Genomic DNA, 16,658 nt, shown 5'->3' with positions numbered 1-16,658 from the left:
CATGATTATTTAAAAACAAAAATCTACCCACCTGCAGCTTATATAGTTTATATATAAAAGGAGATATTACAAAAATAATATCTGCAGCACAGTGGTTGCAGGGACAGTTTTTTTTTTTTATATTACTAAATAGTTTTAGTTCCGTTTTTATTTATTTCCAGTTACTACTGGTTAGTTAGCACAAAATAAAACCATTTAAAAATAATTTGATTGGTATTTTAATAGTTGACTGCTTAGTTGCAGAATGAGTACCTGATTACTCATGCACATCCCTACTTTCTAGTCATGTAAATATTTCATTAACCTGTAGTTTTCTAAAATAGTCACTTATCTCATTTATTTTCTTTGTGCATGTTAAAAATGGTCATGTTAATTCCCCAGCAAAATTTTCTGGCTGATTTATCTAGTTGTCTTGCTAACTTCTGCTGTTGATTTGACATGTTCAGTAATGACATTTTGCATTAACATTGATTGTGTCTTTTGTTCTAATGCGTGTAGGTCTCTAAGTCAGGTGAGCAGCTCTTCTCTTTCTGACATTGGAACAATGGGTGGGAAGAGGAAGGGGAGGCGGAGCTCTTTTCTCAGCACTAAGAAACTCTATGAGGTGGAGATGATGAGCAGACGCGTGCGGCAGTATCTGGACACGCAAACACACGAGAGTGATGAGGAGAAGCTCCACGAACTTTCTTTGCAGTGTGAGCCTGCCCACAGCTCCAGTGAGTTGCACACACATTTTTAGAAAACTATCACCTTGCTTTTTTGAGTTTTGATTATTGAGAACGAGATAAAAATGAATTGATGATCAAAAGTTAGTTATCTTCTTTTATGTTCTCAATTGTCATCTTAGAATAATGCATGTTGTTGTAATTATTATTGTTGTTGTTATGTTTTAAGTTATAAATTAAAATATATGTATTATAAATAAGTAATTTAATGTAAACACCAAAATGTGATAAAATTGCATAGTAAAAAAAATGTATGTGTGTGCTTGTTATTTCAGTTCTGAAGAACTCGGGTGAGAGGAGACGAGTGGATGCATCTCCTGTCAGTCAAAGAAGCACCACTCCACAGCAGACTAATGGAAATCATGGTCGCAAGAAATCACTTGGCAAAGAGCTACCACCATTTGGTAAGAGCTTTCTCTTGTTTTACTTCCACAAATGATCTGAATTCTGGTGTCATTCGAGCGTCCTCTGCTGGTGACTTGTAAGTCTTGTTTGCAGTGAGATGAGGTTTTTGTGTCTGTAGGTGCCCAGTCTCCTCAGTCTCTTCATAAGATTTTGTTTCTCTCAGAAGAGGGCCGGGACAGACAACGAAAGCTGCCTGAGGACAGCCAGTCAAATGCTTCATCTCTACTCTCCTCTACGCATACCTCACCTCACAGGACACCAAGAAAAGGTATGTATTGAATCAGTTTAAGAATATTGGTTTGCCTTATATTTTGCAGTGTTCTGTTCTACGTGTTTTTTATGTATTTCATATAATAACTAGGTACTAAAGCTGAACATAACCTTGAACCATTTTAAGTCCAAGTATTTCCCTTGTTACCCAGTCATTTCTTAAGTACAGTGTAGTGCGCATGCTGCACAATAAGGTAACACTTCATTTTAAGGTGTCCTTGTTACACGTTACATGTACTTACTGTTATAATAACAATAAATTATGCATAATTACATGCAAGTAATCCTAAAACAAGCCCTAATCCTAACCATATAGAAAATACATGCAGTTAATTAATTAATTTTTGATGCAGTGATTGCTGTTGATGTTTTTCTGTTGACTGTTTTAAAGTAACTGCATTATAGTAAAATGCTATAAAATCTGTTAAGTTTTTGTTAAATTGGCATAGGATATATGTGATAAGTTATGGCTTTCAGAATTAAAAATACAAAAAATTAAAGCTTTAAAAAAACAGTATGCGCTGATCAAGATTACATGAAATTATTGGAAATTCTGTTTGGAATTGGTTATATAATTTTCAGTTTTTGTATGCGTTTTCATTTTAATTGATTTACTTGATTATCGTATCACACTGAATGTTGCATTATTTAACAAGTTATTGTTAAAGAAATGCATATTTTAATAAATCAGTGTAAGAAATGAATCCCTGTTCAAATGTTTTGAATGGGATTTTTTAAAATTGAAAACCAGTTAATTGCGAATCAATTCAAAATGGACTCAGATTCACATTTCTAAAGAGTAATATATTCTCGGATGTATTTAATTGTTTGGGTATTTATGCTTTCTTTTATAGCCCCACAGTTAGTGGTGAGTGAAGCATCAGATCAGCCGAGTTTGTTAAGCTCCTCCTCCTCTGATCTCATCATGGTTGATGACCACACTCATGCTCAAGCCCATACGATTACGCACCCACTCAGCACACGCAGAGCTGAACCTGACCAAATAAGCTTGGGGTAAGAGGTTTTATATACATATATGCATACAAGTACCTAAAAATTTGTCGATCAGTCAATACAATTGGTCTAGTACCTTATTTTTAAAGTCTCTCTCTATATTTCTTTCTGTCAGATCCTACTCCTTGACTCAGGATCAGTGTGACCGTGCGTCATTGGACGCAGCAGACAGTGGCCGTGGCAGCTGGACGTCCTGCTCCAGTGGTTCCCATGATAACATCCAGAGTATTCCACAGCGTGTGGGTTATTATGACAACCGCAGCTGGGAGATGCTGTCAGAAGGGATGGGACGTAGTCACGTGACCACACCTACCGGTTACTGGGCTGATGAATTGGAAGGAGACACAGGAACGATCAAACGTAGAGGTGGAAAAGACGAAACTCCAAACATAAACAAGAATACTGCGAGTCGGAGGGAGGGACGTTTTAGAGAGCCGCCACCCACACCGCCTGGTTATACTGCTCTGTCATTGGCTGAGGCAGACAGCCACAGTCATGCGCATGGGCGACGCCCACCAGACTACAAAGCGGCTCTGCAGAGGTCTCGATTCCTTAAAAGGTCATGTGATCCTCCTCCACTTCACCCATCCAGTAGATTGCCAGCATACAACCACTGCCAGTCACCACGACGACCACAACCGGATGGTGGGTATTTGATTATGAAGTAAAAAATAAATCCAGTCCAACAAAAGAAAAAAGAAATGAATGTTTAAAATTGTTCAAATCTGCTAGAGATATAGTATCAGTTACATTGATACTTTTACCAGTATTCTTACCTTTGTTTAATTCATTGTTTGATAGTCATTCAACTTATTAAATAACAGCCAAGAAAGAAATATGCAGATTAACAATTACACATCATATGTCTGGTTCATATTTTGAGTTTATTGCTGTAGTTTGTGATGAACAGAAAAAAACAACAAATAAAAAGCAATTCTGCACATTGCTAATTGTAAAATGAAATATTCATTCATTCAATTCATGAGCAGTGTTATTTTAGCATCACTATTATAGTTTTTATTCATATTTTGAATCAATTTTTTTCATAGTTTGTTTCACAATAATATCATATTTTAGTATTTTTAAACAATTAAAAAAAAAATTTTTTTTTTATTGTTTGTAAATAATAAGTTAACAAAAGATTTCTATTTCAAATAAAAGCTGTACTTTATATATATATCAGAAAATCCCGAAAAAAATGTATTGCAGTTTCTACAAAACTATTAAGAAGCACAAATGTTTTCAACTGACAATAATGAGAAATATTTCTTGAGGACCAAATCGGCATATTACAATGATTTCTGAAGGAAAACATAGAAGACCGGGGTAATGGCTGCTGAAAATTCATTACATTTTAAAATGCATTAAAATAATAAAAAAATATTTTAATGTGTTATAATATTACTGTATTTATTATTATTATTATTAAATGTAGCTTTGCTGGGCATAATAGATTTCTTTCAAAACCATTATACAACTTTTACCGACCCCAATGTATAATGATAATTAACCGTATGAAATAATAATTAGAAACAGAATGTCCTCTTTAAGATACACTTTGACTCAAAACAGTTGTTTATTGTCTCAAAAATATAAGCAAACACACATGACCGTCTCTCAGTAGTCTGTCGTAAGGTCTTCCAGCAGTAGTGGGCGCTGTGGGGCCGCTGGTGTTTTTGTTTGTCGCCGAAGGAGTGTGTCAGTCTTTCCTTCACTCTTGTTTTTGTGTGTAAGCTGTAGCGTTTGGGTCTCTGGATGTGTCCTGTCCTCACCCACACAACGGACCTGTCTGCCGCTCAGTATCCGGTCACTTCAGTCACACTGACACCGATTGTGAGGCCGCTTTTCTCTTTTATTTTCATTAGCGGAGCTGGACCCGCACACCAGGACTCAGTCCAGCCCGGTTCGGCTCGGTTCGGTGGACGGGACACAGCGGGGATTTAAACAACAGAGCCCGACCAGAGATGGAGAGACGCAGACTGATGTGAACGGAACTAGAGAGAGAGAGAGAGAGAGAGAGAGAGACATGCTTGTGTTCACACTACTGTAATGTCAATATAGAGTAAATCTGTTCAGCCATAAGATCACATGACATCTCTCTGTCTTTGTCCACACACCTCCAACACTCTTTATGTCACATGTTTAGGAACTGATGTCAGATTTGACAACTGTCTGCCATATGGTCACTTCTTGTGTAATGGTACTATGGTGTGTGATGATGTACCACTGTGTGTGTGTGTGTGTGTGTGTGTGTGTGTGTGTGTTTCAGATGCACTAAGCTTTGCCATCATAAAGCTGTGGAGCTGAAGGATGATGTGTGTGAGAAACAGAGTGCGGTCACCATCAATCCACGTCACATGAGGAAAGCTTTCAGGATCATGAATGAGCTCCGCAGGTGTGTGTCGCTGTGTGTGTGAGATACTGGTGGAAATCATGCAGTGCCTCTTAATAACATTAAGTATACTGTTTTAATGTGTCTGCTATTACATGGTTATTTAACCTAAAATTACATTTCTGACATTATGTTTATTTGTGGAACACAGAAGATGCAGAATAACAGCCTCACTCTGCCAGTATTCACTTTTATTGTATTGTGATGATGTACCACTGTGTGTGTGTGTGTGTGTGTGTGTGTGTGTGTGTGTTTCAGATGCACTAAGCTTTGCCATCATAAAGCTGTGGAGCTGAAGGATGATGTGTGTGAGAAACAGAGTGCGGTCACCATCAATCCACGTCACATGAGGAAAGCTTTCAGGATCATGAATGAGCTCCGCAGGTGTGTGTCGCTGTGTGTGTGAGATACTGGTGGAAATCATGCAGTGCCTCTTAATAACATTAAGTATACTGTTTTAATGTGTCTGCTATTACATGGTTATTTAACCTAAAATTACATTTCTGTCATTATGTTTATTTGTGGAACACAGAAGATGTTTGCAGAATAACAGCCTCACTCTGCCAGTATTCACTTTTATTGTATTAAAAAAAAAAAAAATGATGCAATGAAAGTGAGTGATGACTGAGGTTAACTATTCTGTCTAATTCACCATTTGGTGATCTACAGAAAATCACAGAATTTTGAAATGACATGAGTAATGAGACTGGATGAGTAAACAAAGACAACATTTTCATTTTGGGGTAACATTACATAGCTCTTTGCTGTTATGTGTATTAAAATGGTAATTTAGAGTTATAATAATTCAGTTGCCACAGAAGACCTTGCATTTTATAGTAAATTATCAAACCACTCATGGCATTTATTTACAATTATACGTAACTGTTTGTATTTTTTAAGATTTTTTTTTTTTCAATTTGAAGAAATAAAATAATACTTTTATTCAACAAGATTGCATTAAGTTGATCAAAAGTGATAAAAGATATTTATTTCAAATATTCTGTTTTTTTGGACGCTCTGTTTATCAAAGAATCTTGAACAAATGTATCAGTTTCCACAAAAATATTAAGCAGCGCAATTGTCTTCAGCATTGATAATAATAAGAAATGTCTCTTGAGCACCAAATCAGCATATTAGACTGATTTCTGAAAGATCATGTGACACTGGAGTAATGGCTGCTGAAAATTCAGCTTTGCAGTCACAGGAATAAATTACATTTTACTATTATGGTTTATTAATATATTAAAATGTTGAACAGTTATTTTAAATTGTATTAATATTTTACAGTATTTCCGTTTTTAGAAGGTATATGGGTCAAAATACAGACAAACCAGTGGAAGGTCACATTAGGACAAGATTAGATGGAATCTAGGGATTAAAAAAATGCCTTCCACGCATGCATATCTTATGTTATGATACATCATTTAAGAAAAATCCACTAAAATCACCTTAACACCAGCTGCTTAAAAATCATTGCAAAATCGCTCAGAAAAAGTGTAAAAAGTTAGTTCTGTGGTCTTCCTGTATGTGCAGATGCTGCTACGTTTGACGTTTGTAGTGTCTAATGCAGTGTCATACAGACATTTTGTCCAAATAGTTTTTTTGTGGCCACTGTGTGTAAGAACTGATCAGTGTGCATGTATGAAATCTTTCCCCTCTCTGCAGTCAGAGTGTGTTGTGTGATGTCACCATCATTGCGGAGGATGTGGAGATAGCTGCTCATCGAGTCGTCTTAGCTGCGGGGTGTCCGTACTTCCACGCTATGTTTACAGGTGAGAACACACTCACACACATTCACAACAGTGGAGGGTCACATTAGGGCAGTCCATCTGCTGCTGGGCTATAGTTATAGTCTGGGAATAAAAAAAATGCCTTATACGCATGCGTATCTTATGTTTGAGTGTGTAATTGCATAAAACATTAGAAGTCAAATAAGATCTCAGTATGATAAATTGAAGTCACTCAGGTTTTGTACTCTTCCCAATGTTATCCTCTGAGGCTTATAAATAAAATTTTCATACTGTGAATGGAAATTATAATGTTGAGGAGCCACTAACACAACACCACCAGTATAATGCATTTTTATAAAAAAAAAAATAGATATATATATATATAGATATATATACATATACAGTGGGGTGAAAAGAAAGAAATTTTAGAGCACTGAATACCATTATTTTACTGCAGTTTTGGCTAAAGACAACACATCCATTTAGTCCATTTGGCTGAAAATAATGCAGCATACACAGATTGAGCAGTCACTCTTTGATCTGGCCAGTCACGTGATCAACGCACCTAGAATGGGAGAGAGAACAGTTTGATAGCGAGATGAATTCTCAGTCTCCAGCACCATCAATAAAAACAAAGATAAAATATGGAAAAAAGGATAAGAACAAAAAGTTGATTACATTTTGGTAAAATTACAGGCCTCTCTCATCTTTTTAAGTGAGAGAACTTGCACAATTGGTGGCTGACTAAATACTTTTTTGCCCCACTGTATATACATAAATTATGTATAGTATTAAGCAAAAAAAAAAACATTCAAAAGGAATGTTTGTGATTGTAGGAGAGATGACTGAGAGCCGTCAGAAGAAGGTTCGAATCAAAGAGATTGACGGCTGGACTCTGGGAATACTGATCGACTATGTTTACACAGCTGAGATCCAAGTAACAGAGGAGAATGTGCAGGTAACTGTGTGTGTGTGTGGGTGTCTGGAGCGCCACATTTGTTTTTTTGCACGCTATAAAAATAAGACCTTAAAACTCAGTTGACTGATTTTGTATTCTTTTTATGTTGTTCTTTGGTATTACTCTGAGAGGACAGAAAATCACATCCAGGATGTGTGTGTGTGTGTGTGTGTGTGTGTTGTGTGGGTGGGTGTCAGTAGCTTATGTGTCTGTGTCTGCACAGTTGACTAGACAGAGGGTGTTAAAATGAGGCTGAATTTTTAAGGGAGGAACTCGAATCCAAACTTTGCTGCAAGGCTTAACAATAAGAATGACCCTGATGGTACCATAACCTGCTAGGTCCATCATTAATGCTGTCAATTCAGTTTGCATGTGCATTAAGCTTTTCTCATATTATAAATAGAGGGGAAAAGAGTAAGTGGTGTACATATGGGACACTTTCTTGCTTTAAAAACAGCCCAGATAAAGTGCAACTTGGCTTGATTTTAACTTGATGCAACATTTAGTGGCATGAGACATAATCCAAAGACATCCATTTCACATGTCCAGTTAGGGGTGGGCGATATACCGGCAGACACGATTAACCGGTAGAAATTTGTCAACTGGCAGAAATTTTGGACCATCGTCTCTATCACGGTTACACACTCACGTGATGTTGCTGTGCTACGTGGTCATGAAAACTTACAATTTGCACGCGTTTTTAAGCATTGCAGTTGAAAAACAAGTGGTTTTAATCCATTGAAACTAGTGCTGTCAAACGATTAATCACATCCAAAATAAAAGATTTTGTTTACATAATATATGTGTGTACTGTGTATATTTATTATGTATAAATAAATATGCACACATACTGTACAGTATATATTTTGAAAATGTTTGCATATAAATATTTTGCATATATTTATATTCATATAATTCATATTATATATAAATATATTTAAAATATAAATGTAACATATTTTTCATTAATATATACATGCATAGGTGTGTATGTATGTATACATAATAAATATACACAGTACACACACATACTATGTAAACAAAAACTTTAATTTTGGATGTGATTAATCATGATTAATTGTTTGAAACGCAATCAGCAGCGAAAGAGAACTAATTTCGCCATATACACGCATTGTCTGAGACTGTTTCTGAACGCTGTCAGAGAGGTGCGCGCACGTGAAGACGGTGCTCATAGAGTTATTTTTGTCGCTTTATAGGGCTTGAACGGTATAATCAGGGGTGTGAAGTAATGAATTACAAATATTTACGTTACAGTAATTTAGTAGTTTTTATCAGTAATTGTACTTTTTTGAGTAGTTTAAAAAAAAATTACTTTTACTTGAGTACATTTTAAGTGATGTATCGGTACTTTTACTCCGCTATTTTCCTCTGTTTGTGGTCGTTACATGCTTATTTTAATTGTATTTTTTATCCATCATCGTGATTGGATAGAGAGTAATAGGTCTCGTGACTTTCCTCAAATCAAATTTTGCATAGAAAACTTTAACCGCCAACTGTTTATCATGGCTGCTGGAAGCGCATTCTTCAAGCGTCAATTCCGTCGCATCTTCCTCTAACTTAATATGTTAAGGTAAATTTCGGATTTCTACTTACTAAATGATTTGTATATATGCTTGCCTATCTACACGGCCTGAAATTTGGTGTGAGGTTGTGGGTATTGCATACAGTGTTAACTCCCGCAAGTGCCACGTTCGGTAAATTCCCACTGACTTATGAGACGCACGATCTGCGCTGCCTCGTCTCTCTCTCACGTGAGTTCTGCAGCAGTCACTTGGATAAGTCGTTGTTGCTTGTTGAACTTGTTGACTTTTGATGAGTTTGAGCGCGTGATGCGCACTGTGAAAAAGTGTGTTGGAAACACAAATTGAGGACCAAATCTGCACCTTATTGATGACCCGTGGCGTTAATATACTGCATCTGTGCCAGCGCGTGATGTAATAAAACTGCAGCTCGTTAATACACTTTTTTTGTTTTATCCATTTTATACAATCCGCCTTCATTTAGCAAGTGCACTCGTGCATAAACAATTTTCAAGTTCAACACTTTTTGTTCCATTCAGTTGTGCATGCTGCTGATTCACCGAGACACGGCTCAGCAAAGAGTGTGTGTTTTCCTTTGAAAAAGTTTCCCCAGAAATACCTCCCTATTTAATGCATTTTCCTTAAAAATTGTATTATCAGCATAATTCGAGTAAATGTGGAAAAAGGTATGGCATGAATTTGCCACCCTTCTAGAACAATGTGCATTTATGTTAAAATTGTAACATAAATGATCAAGTTTAGTTATTTTTATTTCTTTATTGCAAAACGCTAAAACTGGCACCGTTTTGGAGAAAAATGGGCTCTCATTTTAACCCATATCATGGTGTGTGATGCTGAACTGAGTTTCTAATGGTGTTTGTATTTGCACTGTTCTAAACATTAATATTTTATGTGCAACAACAGCATGGTGTCTCAGTGGCCTTACAAATGATTTTAAATCAATTTTTTCAAACTTTATGAGTTGGCAGTCAAAATTAAAACTGCTGGATGATAGATATTCTTTATGACAAACAAGATAATGTGAATTACAGAATGTACAACGTTTTTCAAATGTATCAGATGCGGTGTACAGCGTTTATTATGAGGGGGTAAAATCCACTGCTCAAACTGCTGGATGATAGATATTCTTTATGACAAACAAGATAATGTGAATTACAGAATGTACAACGTTTTTCAAATGTATCAGATGCGGTGTACAGCGTTTATTATGAGGGGGTAGAATCCACTGCTCAGTACTCACTACTCAATACTCATGAGTACTTTTGAATAGGCTATTCTTTTACTCTTACTCAAGTAGTTTTTTGGACAAGTACTTTTACTCTACTCACACTAAATTTTTTGGAAGGTAATGGTACTTTTACTTGAGTATATTTTTTCAGTACTCTTTCCACCACTGGGTATAATACACACTTGTATGTCAAAATGCCCAACTGTGCAAGTATGCACAGTAATTTAGGTCTTAAGTGAAAGCAAACAGCTGAGAAAGTAAACACGTGTAACAGTATATTGGATCCAGGCAGCTCTTAAAGTGACAGCAGTCTAATATTCCTGCTGTCGTTCATTCATGTTAATCAAACAACAAAAGACTAAATCACTTTTGTAACTTTAATAAGAAGAAATATATATTTAATTTGCACCGTGAAGAATATGCAGTGTTTTTATACATTTGATTACTTTATACAATGTATGTAGCATTTCTTATTTGTTCTACTGTATTTTTTGTCCAATTGCTTGTAATTAGTTTCTTATTCTTATTTAATCACTGGCTGTTTGTTTATTTTTATTTTTTTAAATTTGGGCTAGTATTAGTTTTTTGTGATATTGACACTGGTGACAAGAATTATTAATTGTTTATGGTATCTAAAATGTTGATGCCCTAAAGACCTTATTTAAAGCAAAAATAACTATAGTGATATGTATCGTTACCGTGAAATAAAGTTACTCATATCGTGATATAAGATTTTGGTCATATGATATCGCCCACCCCATGTCCAATATAGGTTCACAGGGCATCTTGGGTTTATACGTCAAGAAACAACATTTGCACTTACGTAATGTGACATATTTATGAGTAAAACATTGTTATTGAATTATGTATATATATATATATATATATATATGTATACATTATTGAATTGTGTATATACAGTATATATACAGTTTATATATATATGTATATATACATATATATATATATATATATATATGCAGTATCTCACAGAAGTGAGTACACCCCTCACATATTTGTAAATATTTTATTATATCTTTTCATGTGACAACACTGAAGAAATGACACTTTGCTACAATGTAAAGTAGTGAGTGTATGCTTTCGTTCTTCGTAGTGAGTTTCTATCAGTCTAGTGATGGTACGTCGTGATGGAATTTGATATGCTGGTTCCAATAAATGTATCAGTTCTCGAAAACCATTGCCCTCAACAATACTTAAGGGCAGAATATCCATCTCAATGAACTTGCAGATCCCTTGGGTAATTTTCTCTGCTCGTTGTGCATCACAGCGCCGAGTCCGTGCTAACGCCGACTTGATGCTAGGTTGAGACTGAGAGCAGGATGCACCGCCACCGACATTAACCAGGGACGGATGCACTTTGTTTAAGTGGTACATCATTTGAGTCGTGGCCGTGTTGTACTTATACACGGCATCGCAATGTTTGCAGTGAACTATTTCGCTTTTTAAATCAAAATGGTCCCACGCCACACTTCGCCGTGACCTCTTCATGATTATTCAGCAAGAGCATCCTCAAACATAAGGTTGAGGATCGCAAGGTCTCTAACATCCACCAGCTCCATGATGTCGTCATGGAGGAGTGGAAGAGGACTCCAGTGGCAACCTGTGAAGCTCTGGTGAACTCCATGCAACCCATGCCAAGAGGGTTAAGGCAGTGCTGGGAAATAATGGTGGGTGCACAAAATATTGACACTTTGGACTCTTTCCGTACCCACTGTATATATATATATATATATATATACAGTATGTATGTATATGTACACACACATACAGTATATATTTTGAAAATATGTACATGTATCCTTTTAAAGTGACCTTAATGCATGTAAAATTCTTGTCAGGGCAAGTAAAAATGCAGGAGACGAAAGGAGATTTAAAGGGCTCGTATGAAGCCGTGTGTGAGGTCTTTTCTGTTTGTGTGTGTGTTCAGGTGCTCTTGCCCGCCGCTGGTCTGCTGCAGTTACAAGAAGTTAAAAAGGCCTGCTGCGAGTTTCTCATAACTCAACTTCACCCAACCAACTGCCTTGGTATTCGCGCCTTCGCCGATTTGCACGCCTGCACAGAGCTGCTCAATCTTGCCAACACGTACGCAGGTGTGTGTCCATCCATAAAAGAAAGAACTGAGGAGTTCATGCACACGGTAGTCATAATAGTTATGTTCCTTATTGGATGTGTTAGTAACTCTGTTTGACAGCCTCAATCTCTCTCCCACTCATCGACACTCACAGAGCAACACTTCTCAGAGGTCGTGCAGAGTGAAGAGTTTCTCAATCTGGGCATGGAGCAAGTGTGCAGCCTCATAGCAAGCGACAAACTGACCATTCCATCAGAAGAAAAGGTAGCATCACATTTGATGAGAGACTTGTATTGCTGTAACTATAGCAGCACACAGGTGATTTTTATCATGCAGACTTCAGCAGCTCTGTTGCCATGGTAACATACTGCTGGTACAATAATACTATGGGAATAGCTGTAGCTGCTGATGAGAGTTTGTTGGTCGTCATGGAAACAGGAGTTGGAAGATGCAAGGCGTGGGCACCATGCTGTATTTTTGCCATGGCAACACCAGCTTCTAAAGATACCATATTTTGTATTTTAATGAATTAATTTCAGTTCTACATCTGGCTTGTTCCACCTGGTATTAACATCCGTCTCTAGAATGCTATTTAAACCTGGTATTGACACGCATCTCAGAAACATCTCCTGTGATCACTTGTTCAGATTTTGAGAATGCGTTTAATTTTGTGACTACATGCATTTCAATTTTGACCGAATGCTTATTTCTGAAGAAAAGATGAGAATAACAGAAAATAATATCATACAGAAGAGCCCTGCGAACTCTAATGACTATGTGTCAAGGTCAATAAGTCTCTTGATAAATGACCTTGTTATCACAAGGCAAAGTGTTACGATAATGAACTAATCCTAAAACTATTTAATAAAAAATGTTTTGTTATAGGTTTGTTATAATTTTTTTGAAATAAAGCTGCATTAAAATGAAATATAAATATAAGATGAAAAACTTGCCTTGGCAACTGTATTTTAAATAATACAATGAATTAGTAAATGTTAAAAAACAAAAACTAATTAAAATGACAAAATCACATAACTTACATAAAAACATAAAACTAAAACTGGAAATCTAAATATTAAAAAAACCGCTAACTCAAAATATTAGTAACCATTATTATAGCATATAAATAATTCTAATTGAACCAAAAAACATCATATGTTAATATGATGGAAATAGGTTATTACTTATTACTTGATGGTTGCTCCACATTACATTTTTTATAATCATTATATTGTTATGGTAAAATTATACAAACATACAAAACAGACACAAAGAGTATGTTTCTAAAAATTTGGCATGTGTTTTAAAGTGCCCCTATTATGCCTTTTCGAATATAATTTTGAATAAAAGAGTCGGCTCGCAATTGCCTAAACGAGTCGTCAGGAATTCGAATCTTATTCTGTTACGGCTCTACGTCACGAAGTAACACATTTGCATAATGTCTGCCCACATTCTACGTCGCCAACTTCAACTTGCCCGCCCACAAACAGTAAAATTTACATGTGGTTAACATCATGTCGAGAAGACACTGTATCCTAAGCTGTGAGAGTACATTTGTTTTATCACATCTTATAATTACCACAAACTTGTTAATACTTGACACTTACCACTGAGAAACGTCCTGCTCCAGTCATGCTTGCGAATCAGTCTCTTGTCGATCAGCCAGTTCAACTCTTTCATCATCAGACTCTGGCTCGAATTGGTAAGGTACATTCCATACCATCTTTTCTATGTATTGACAAGTCTCCAGGGCTGTCATTCCGTCATGGTAATGTTTCGTTTCCGACATGCGCTGTACGTGGTAGACCAATCCAGAGCCAATCTCTCTACGGCTCTGGACCAATCACAAAGGACTGCGCCATCTGACCAATCACAGCAGTGAGGGCTCACGGAAAGGAGGGGTTTAGGGAGACTGATTCTTTGAACTGCTTCGCACGAGTCGTTTATGAATCATTTCGAAATTAGGTAAAATTAAAATTATTTTTTGAGAAAACTAATGTGTTTTTTGACCTTGCATGCATGTAAACCTGTTTTAGGAGACTCCTAAAACAATATTAGCAACCTTAAAAATGGCATAATAGGGGCACTTTAAACAAGATTTTTGAAGTTATTTTTACTTTCTTTATTGTGCAATGGAATGATTGACAGCTGAGTGGGCGGTGCTTTGATGTTATCCACAATGTATTAGTGTTCACACTACACTACTACTAATGCGATGTGGTAACATGCATTTTTGACTATCTTTGTAGGTTATTGCAGTCATAGATATGTATAAATACATGCCCTATTAGAGGCTGTTTCTGTGGTCTGCTATATGTAAGCCATTCGCCATATTGTGATGTCTGTAAACACTTGAAAGCAAGTTGCCGGTGCATCTGCACTGCAACTGTAGTTATATGCATGTATGAATATCTATATCTTCAGTCGACTTCAGAAGATGCTTTTGCTAAACTACACAATACAACAAGACGAAGCTGTTAACTAACAAAGCATTTAAAAGTACTAATACTTTAGTACTTTAGTATTGAGTTAATACATATTAAAAAACCAACACATTCTTACCTGTGAAAGTTTATCCAATTTCTTTAGGAATTTAAATTCAGGCAGTTTTTACAACCAGATGCTGCTCAATGTTGTTGCGTCTTGAAACTCATTGATTTTTATCGTGAATGACGACATATAGACTGTTCCAAGATGGCGGATGCGTCAACGTGTTTGGAACGGTCGAATGTGGCATCTACCTATACATATCTATGATTGCAGTTATCAGATGTCAAAATGTTTTGTAACTTTTTTACACTAGGGATACATTTTTAAATACGGTATATTAAAATAGAAGATAATTATTTTTAATTTTTATATTTCTCAATATTGCTGCTTTTACTGTTTTTTTTTTCTTTTCTCTCAAATAAGTGCAGCCTCGGTGAGCATGATACTTGAAAAAATATTACAAAATCTTACTGACCCCAAACTTTTGTGTACATGTAATATTCATTTTAAATTGGCTAGTTTGTGTAAGTAAATGTATTTAAACTGGTTGTTAAAAGTTCAAATGGATTGTGTTATGTTCTGTAATTGCTGTTAATAAATCTGTCAGAAAAAATATGCAAAAGTTTCACCTTTAGGGGTACAACAGCTTGGCAGCCTTTTACAAAAGTTAACCATGGTTTTATTACAGTAACCACAGTTTACCACAGTATTTGTAGTAAAACTGCAGTAACCACAAATTTACCATGGTAATAATAATAATACATTTTAGTACTTATGTAACACCATGTTTATTTTTTTTCATGAGGTACCCTCAAAGGTGCACATTTGAAACTTATCTACCCTTAAAGCATGCATACTTGTATGGTACTAATATGCTCCCTTTTAGGGGTATAGGTGCACCTTTGAGGTTACTGCTCCAGTAATGGGCTAAAATACAATTATAGTATATTTTATTTCTGACAGTGTAAGCAAAAAAAGGCTATGAAATGTTAAAAAAACACTGCTTTAAAATCTAATATTGAGTATAATTACTGATTATATATTATTTTAATAATTTAAAAGATCAGTTTAGTTTAGAAGTATCGGTATCGATATCGACGATACTGGGCTTGAAAATATCGGATCGGAAATTAAATAAGAGGTATCGCCCATCCCTAGTTTACACCTGTATTTCATGCTGATGATTTGTGATTAATTCGCAGGTATAACAGATGAGACAGGTATTAAACTTTCCCTGGGTGTTTATAGGTGTTTGAAGCGGTCATAGCTTGGGTCACGCATGATAAAGATGTGCGTCAGGAACACATGGCTCATCTGATGGAAAATGTTCGCTTGCCTCTTCTTTCCAGAGAATACCTCGTACAGGTATATGTGTGTGCATGAGTAATGCGTTAGTGAATATTTGCTTTGATGTTCTTTCATTTTTATTTAATTTTATGTGTGTGTGTGTGTAGAGGGTGGAGGAGGAAACTTTAGTGAAGAACAGCAGCGCCTGTAAAGACTATCTAATTGAAGCCATGAAGTACCACCTGCTGCCGGCCGAGCAGCGCTCCACGATGAAGACCATCCGCACCAGAGTGAGAATACCCATCAGCTACCCAAAGGTTTGTCTGGACAGTCTTGATTTTTTATTTTTATTTTTTGACATATTTTCATTAGCTGTAAAGAGCAGGAAGTCAGTGGATGGAGATTGGGAACATGGTGCAAGCTGGATTCAAACTCTTGTCACATATCTGAACCTCTTGGCTCAACTTACAATGGGTGCAAATCTCTAGTCCATGTCTCTGATGTG

The 16,658-nt window shown here is 36.2% G+C and overlaps 2 protein-coding genes across 7 annotated transcripts in view; both read left to right on the top strand.

Annotated features, from left to right (window-relative positions):
* Positions 1-3,089, top strand: part of rapgef2a (Rap guanine nucleotide exchange factor 2a) — a 49,719-nt gene extending 46,630 nt beyond the window's left edge. For 4 of the 6 annotated variants that reach the window (XM_016229010.1, XM_016229011.1, XM_016229009.1 and 1 more), the window contains 5 exons: positions 499-716; positions 1,001-1,129; positions 1,249-1,398; positions 2,255-2,414; positions 2,530-3,089. In XM_016229010.1, the coding sequence (XP_016084496.1) occupies positions 499-716; positions 1,001-1,129; positions 1,249-1,398; positions 2,255-2,414; positions 2,530-3,082 (1,210 nt within the window). In that variant the 3' untranslated portion in view covers positions 3,083-3,089. The remainder of the gene's footprint in view (positions 1-498; positions 717-1,000; positions 1,130-1,248; positions 1,399-2,254; positions 2,415-2,529) is intronic. The other 2 variants (XM_016229013.1, XM_016229012.1) reach the window with 2 other exon arrangements.
* Positions 3,090-5,070: 1,981 nt separating this feature from the next.
* Positions 5,071-16,658, top strand: part of LOC107548347 (kelch-like protein 2) — a 40,410-nt gene continuing 28,822 nt past the window's right edge. The window contains exons 1-3 of the mRNA XM_016229005.1: positions 5,071-5,190; positions 6,472-6,578; positions 7,373-7,494. Of these exons, the coding sequence (XP_016084491.1) occupies positions 5,153-5,190; positions 6,472-6,578; positions 7,373-7,494 (267 nt within the window). The 5' untranslated portion in view covers positions 5,071-5,152. The remainder of the gene's footprint in view (positions 5,191-6,471; positions 6,579-7,372; positions 7,495-16,658) is intronic.

The sequence above is a fragment of the Sinocyclocheilus grahami genome, unplaced genomic scaffold (assembly GCF_001515645.1).
Source record: "Sinocyclocheilus grahami isolate Dianchi unplaced genomic scaffold, SAMN03320097.WGS_v1.1 scaffold346.1, whole genome shotgun sequence".
Lineage (NCBI taxonomy): Eukaryota > Metazoa > Chordata > Actinopteri > Cypriniformes > Cyprinidae > Sinocyclocheilus > Sinocyclocheilus grahami.
Note: the sequence above shows the minus strand (reverse complement) of the source record. Positions and strands in the feature narration are given on the sequence as shown.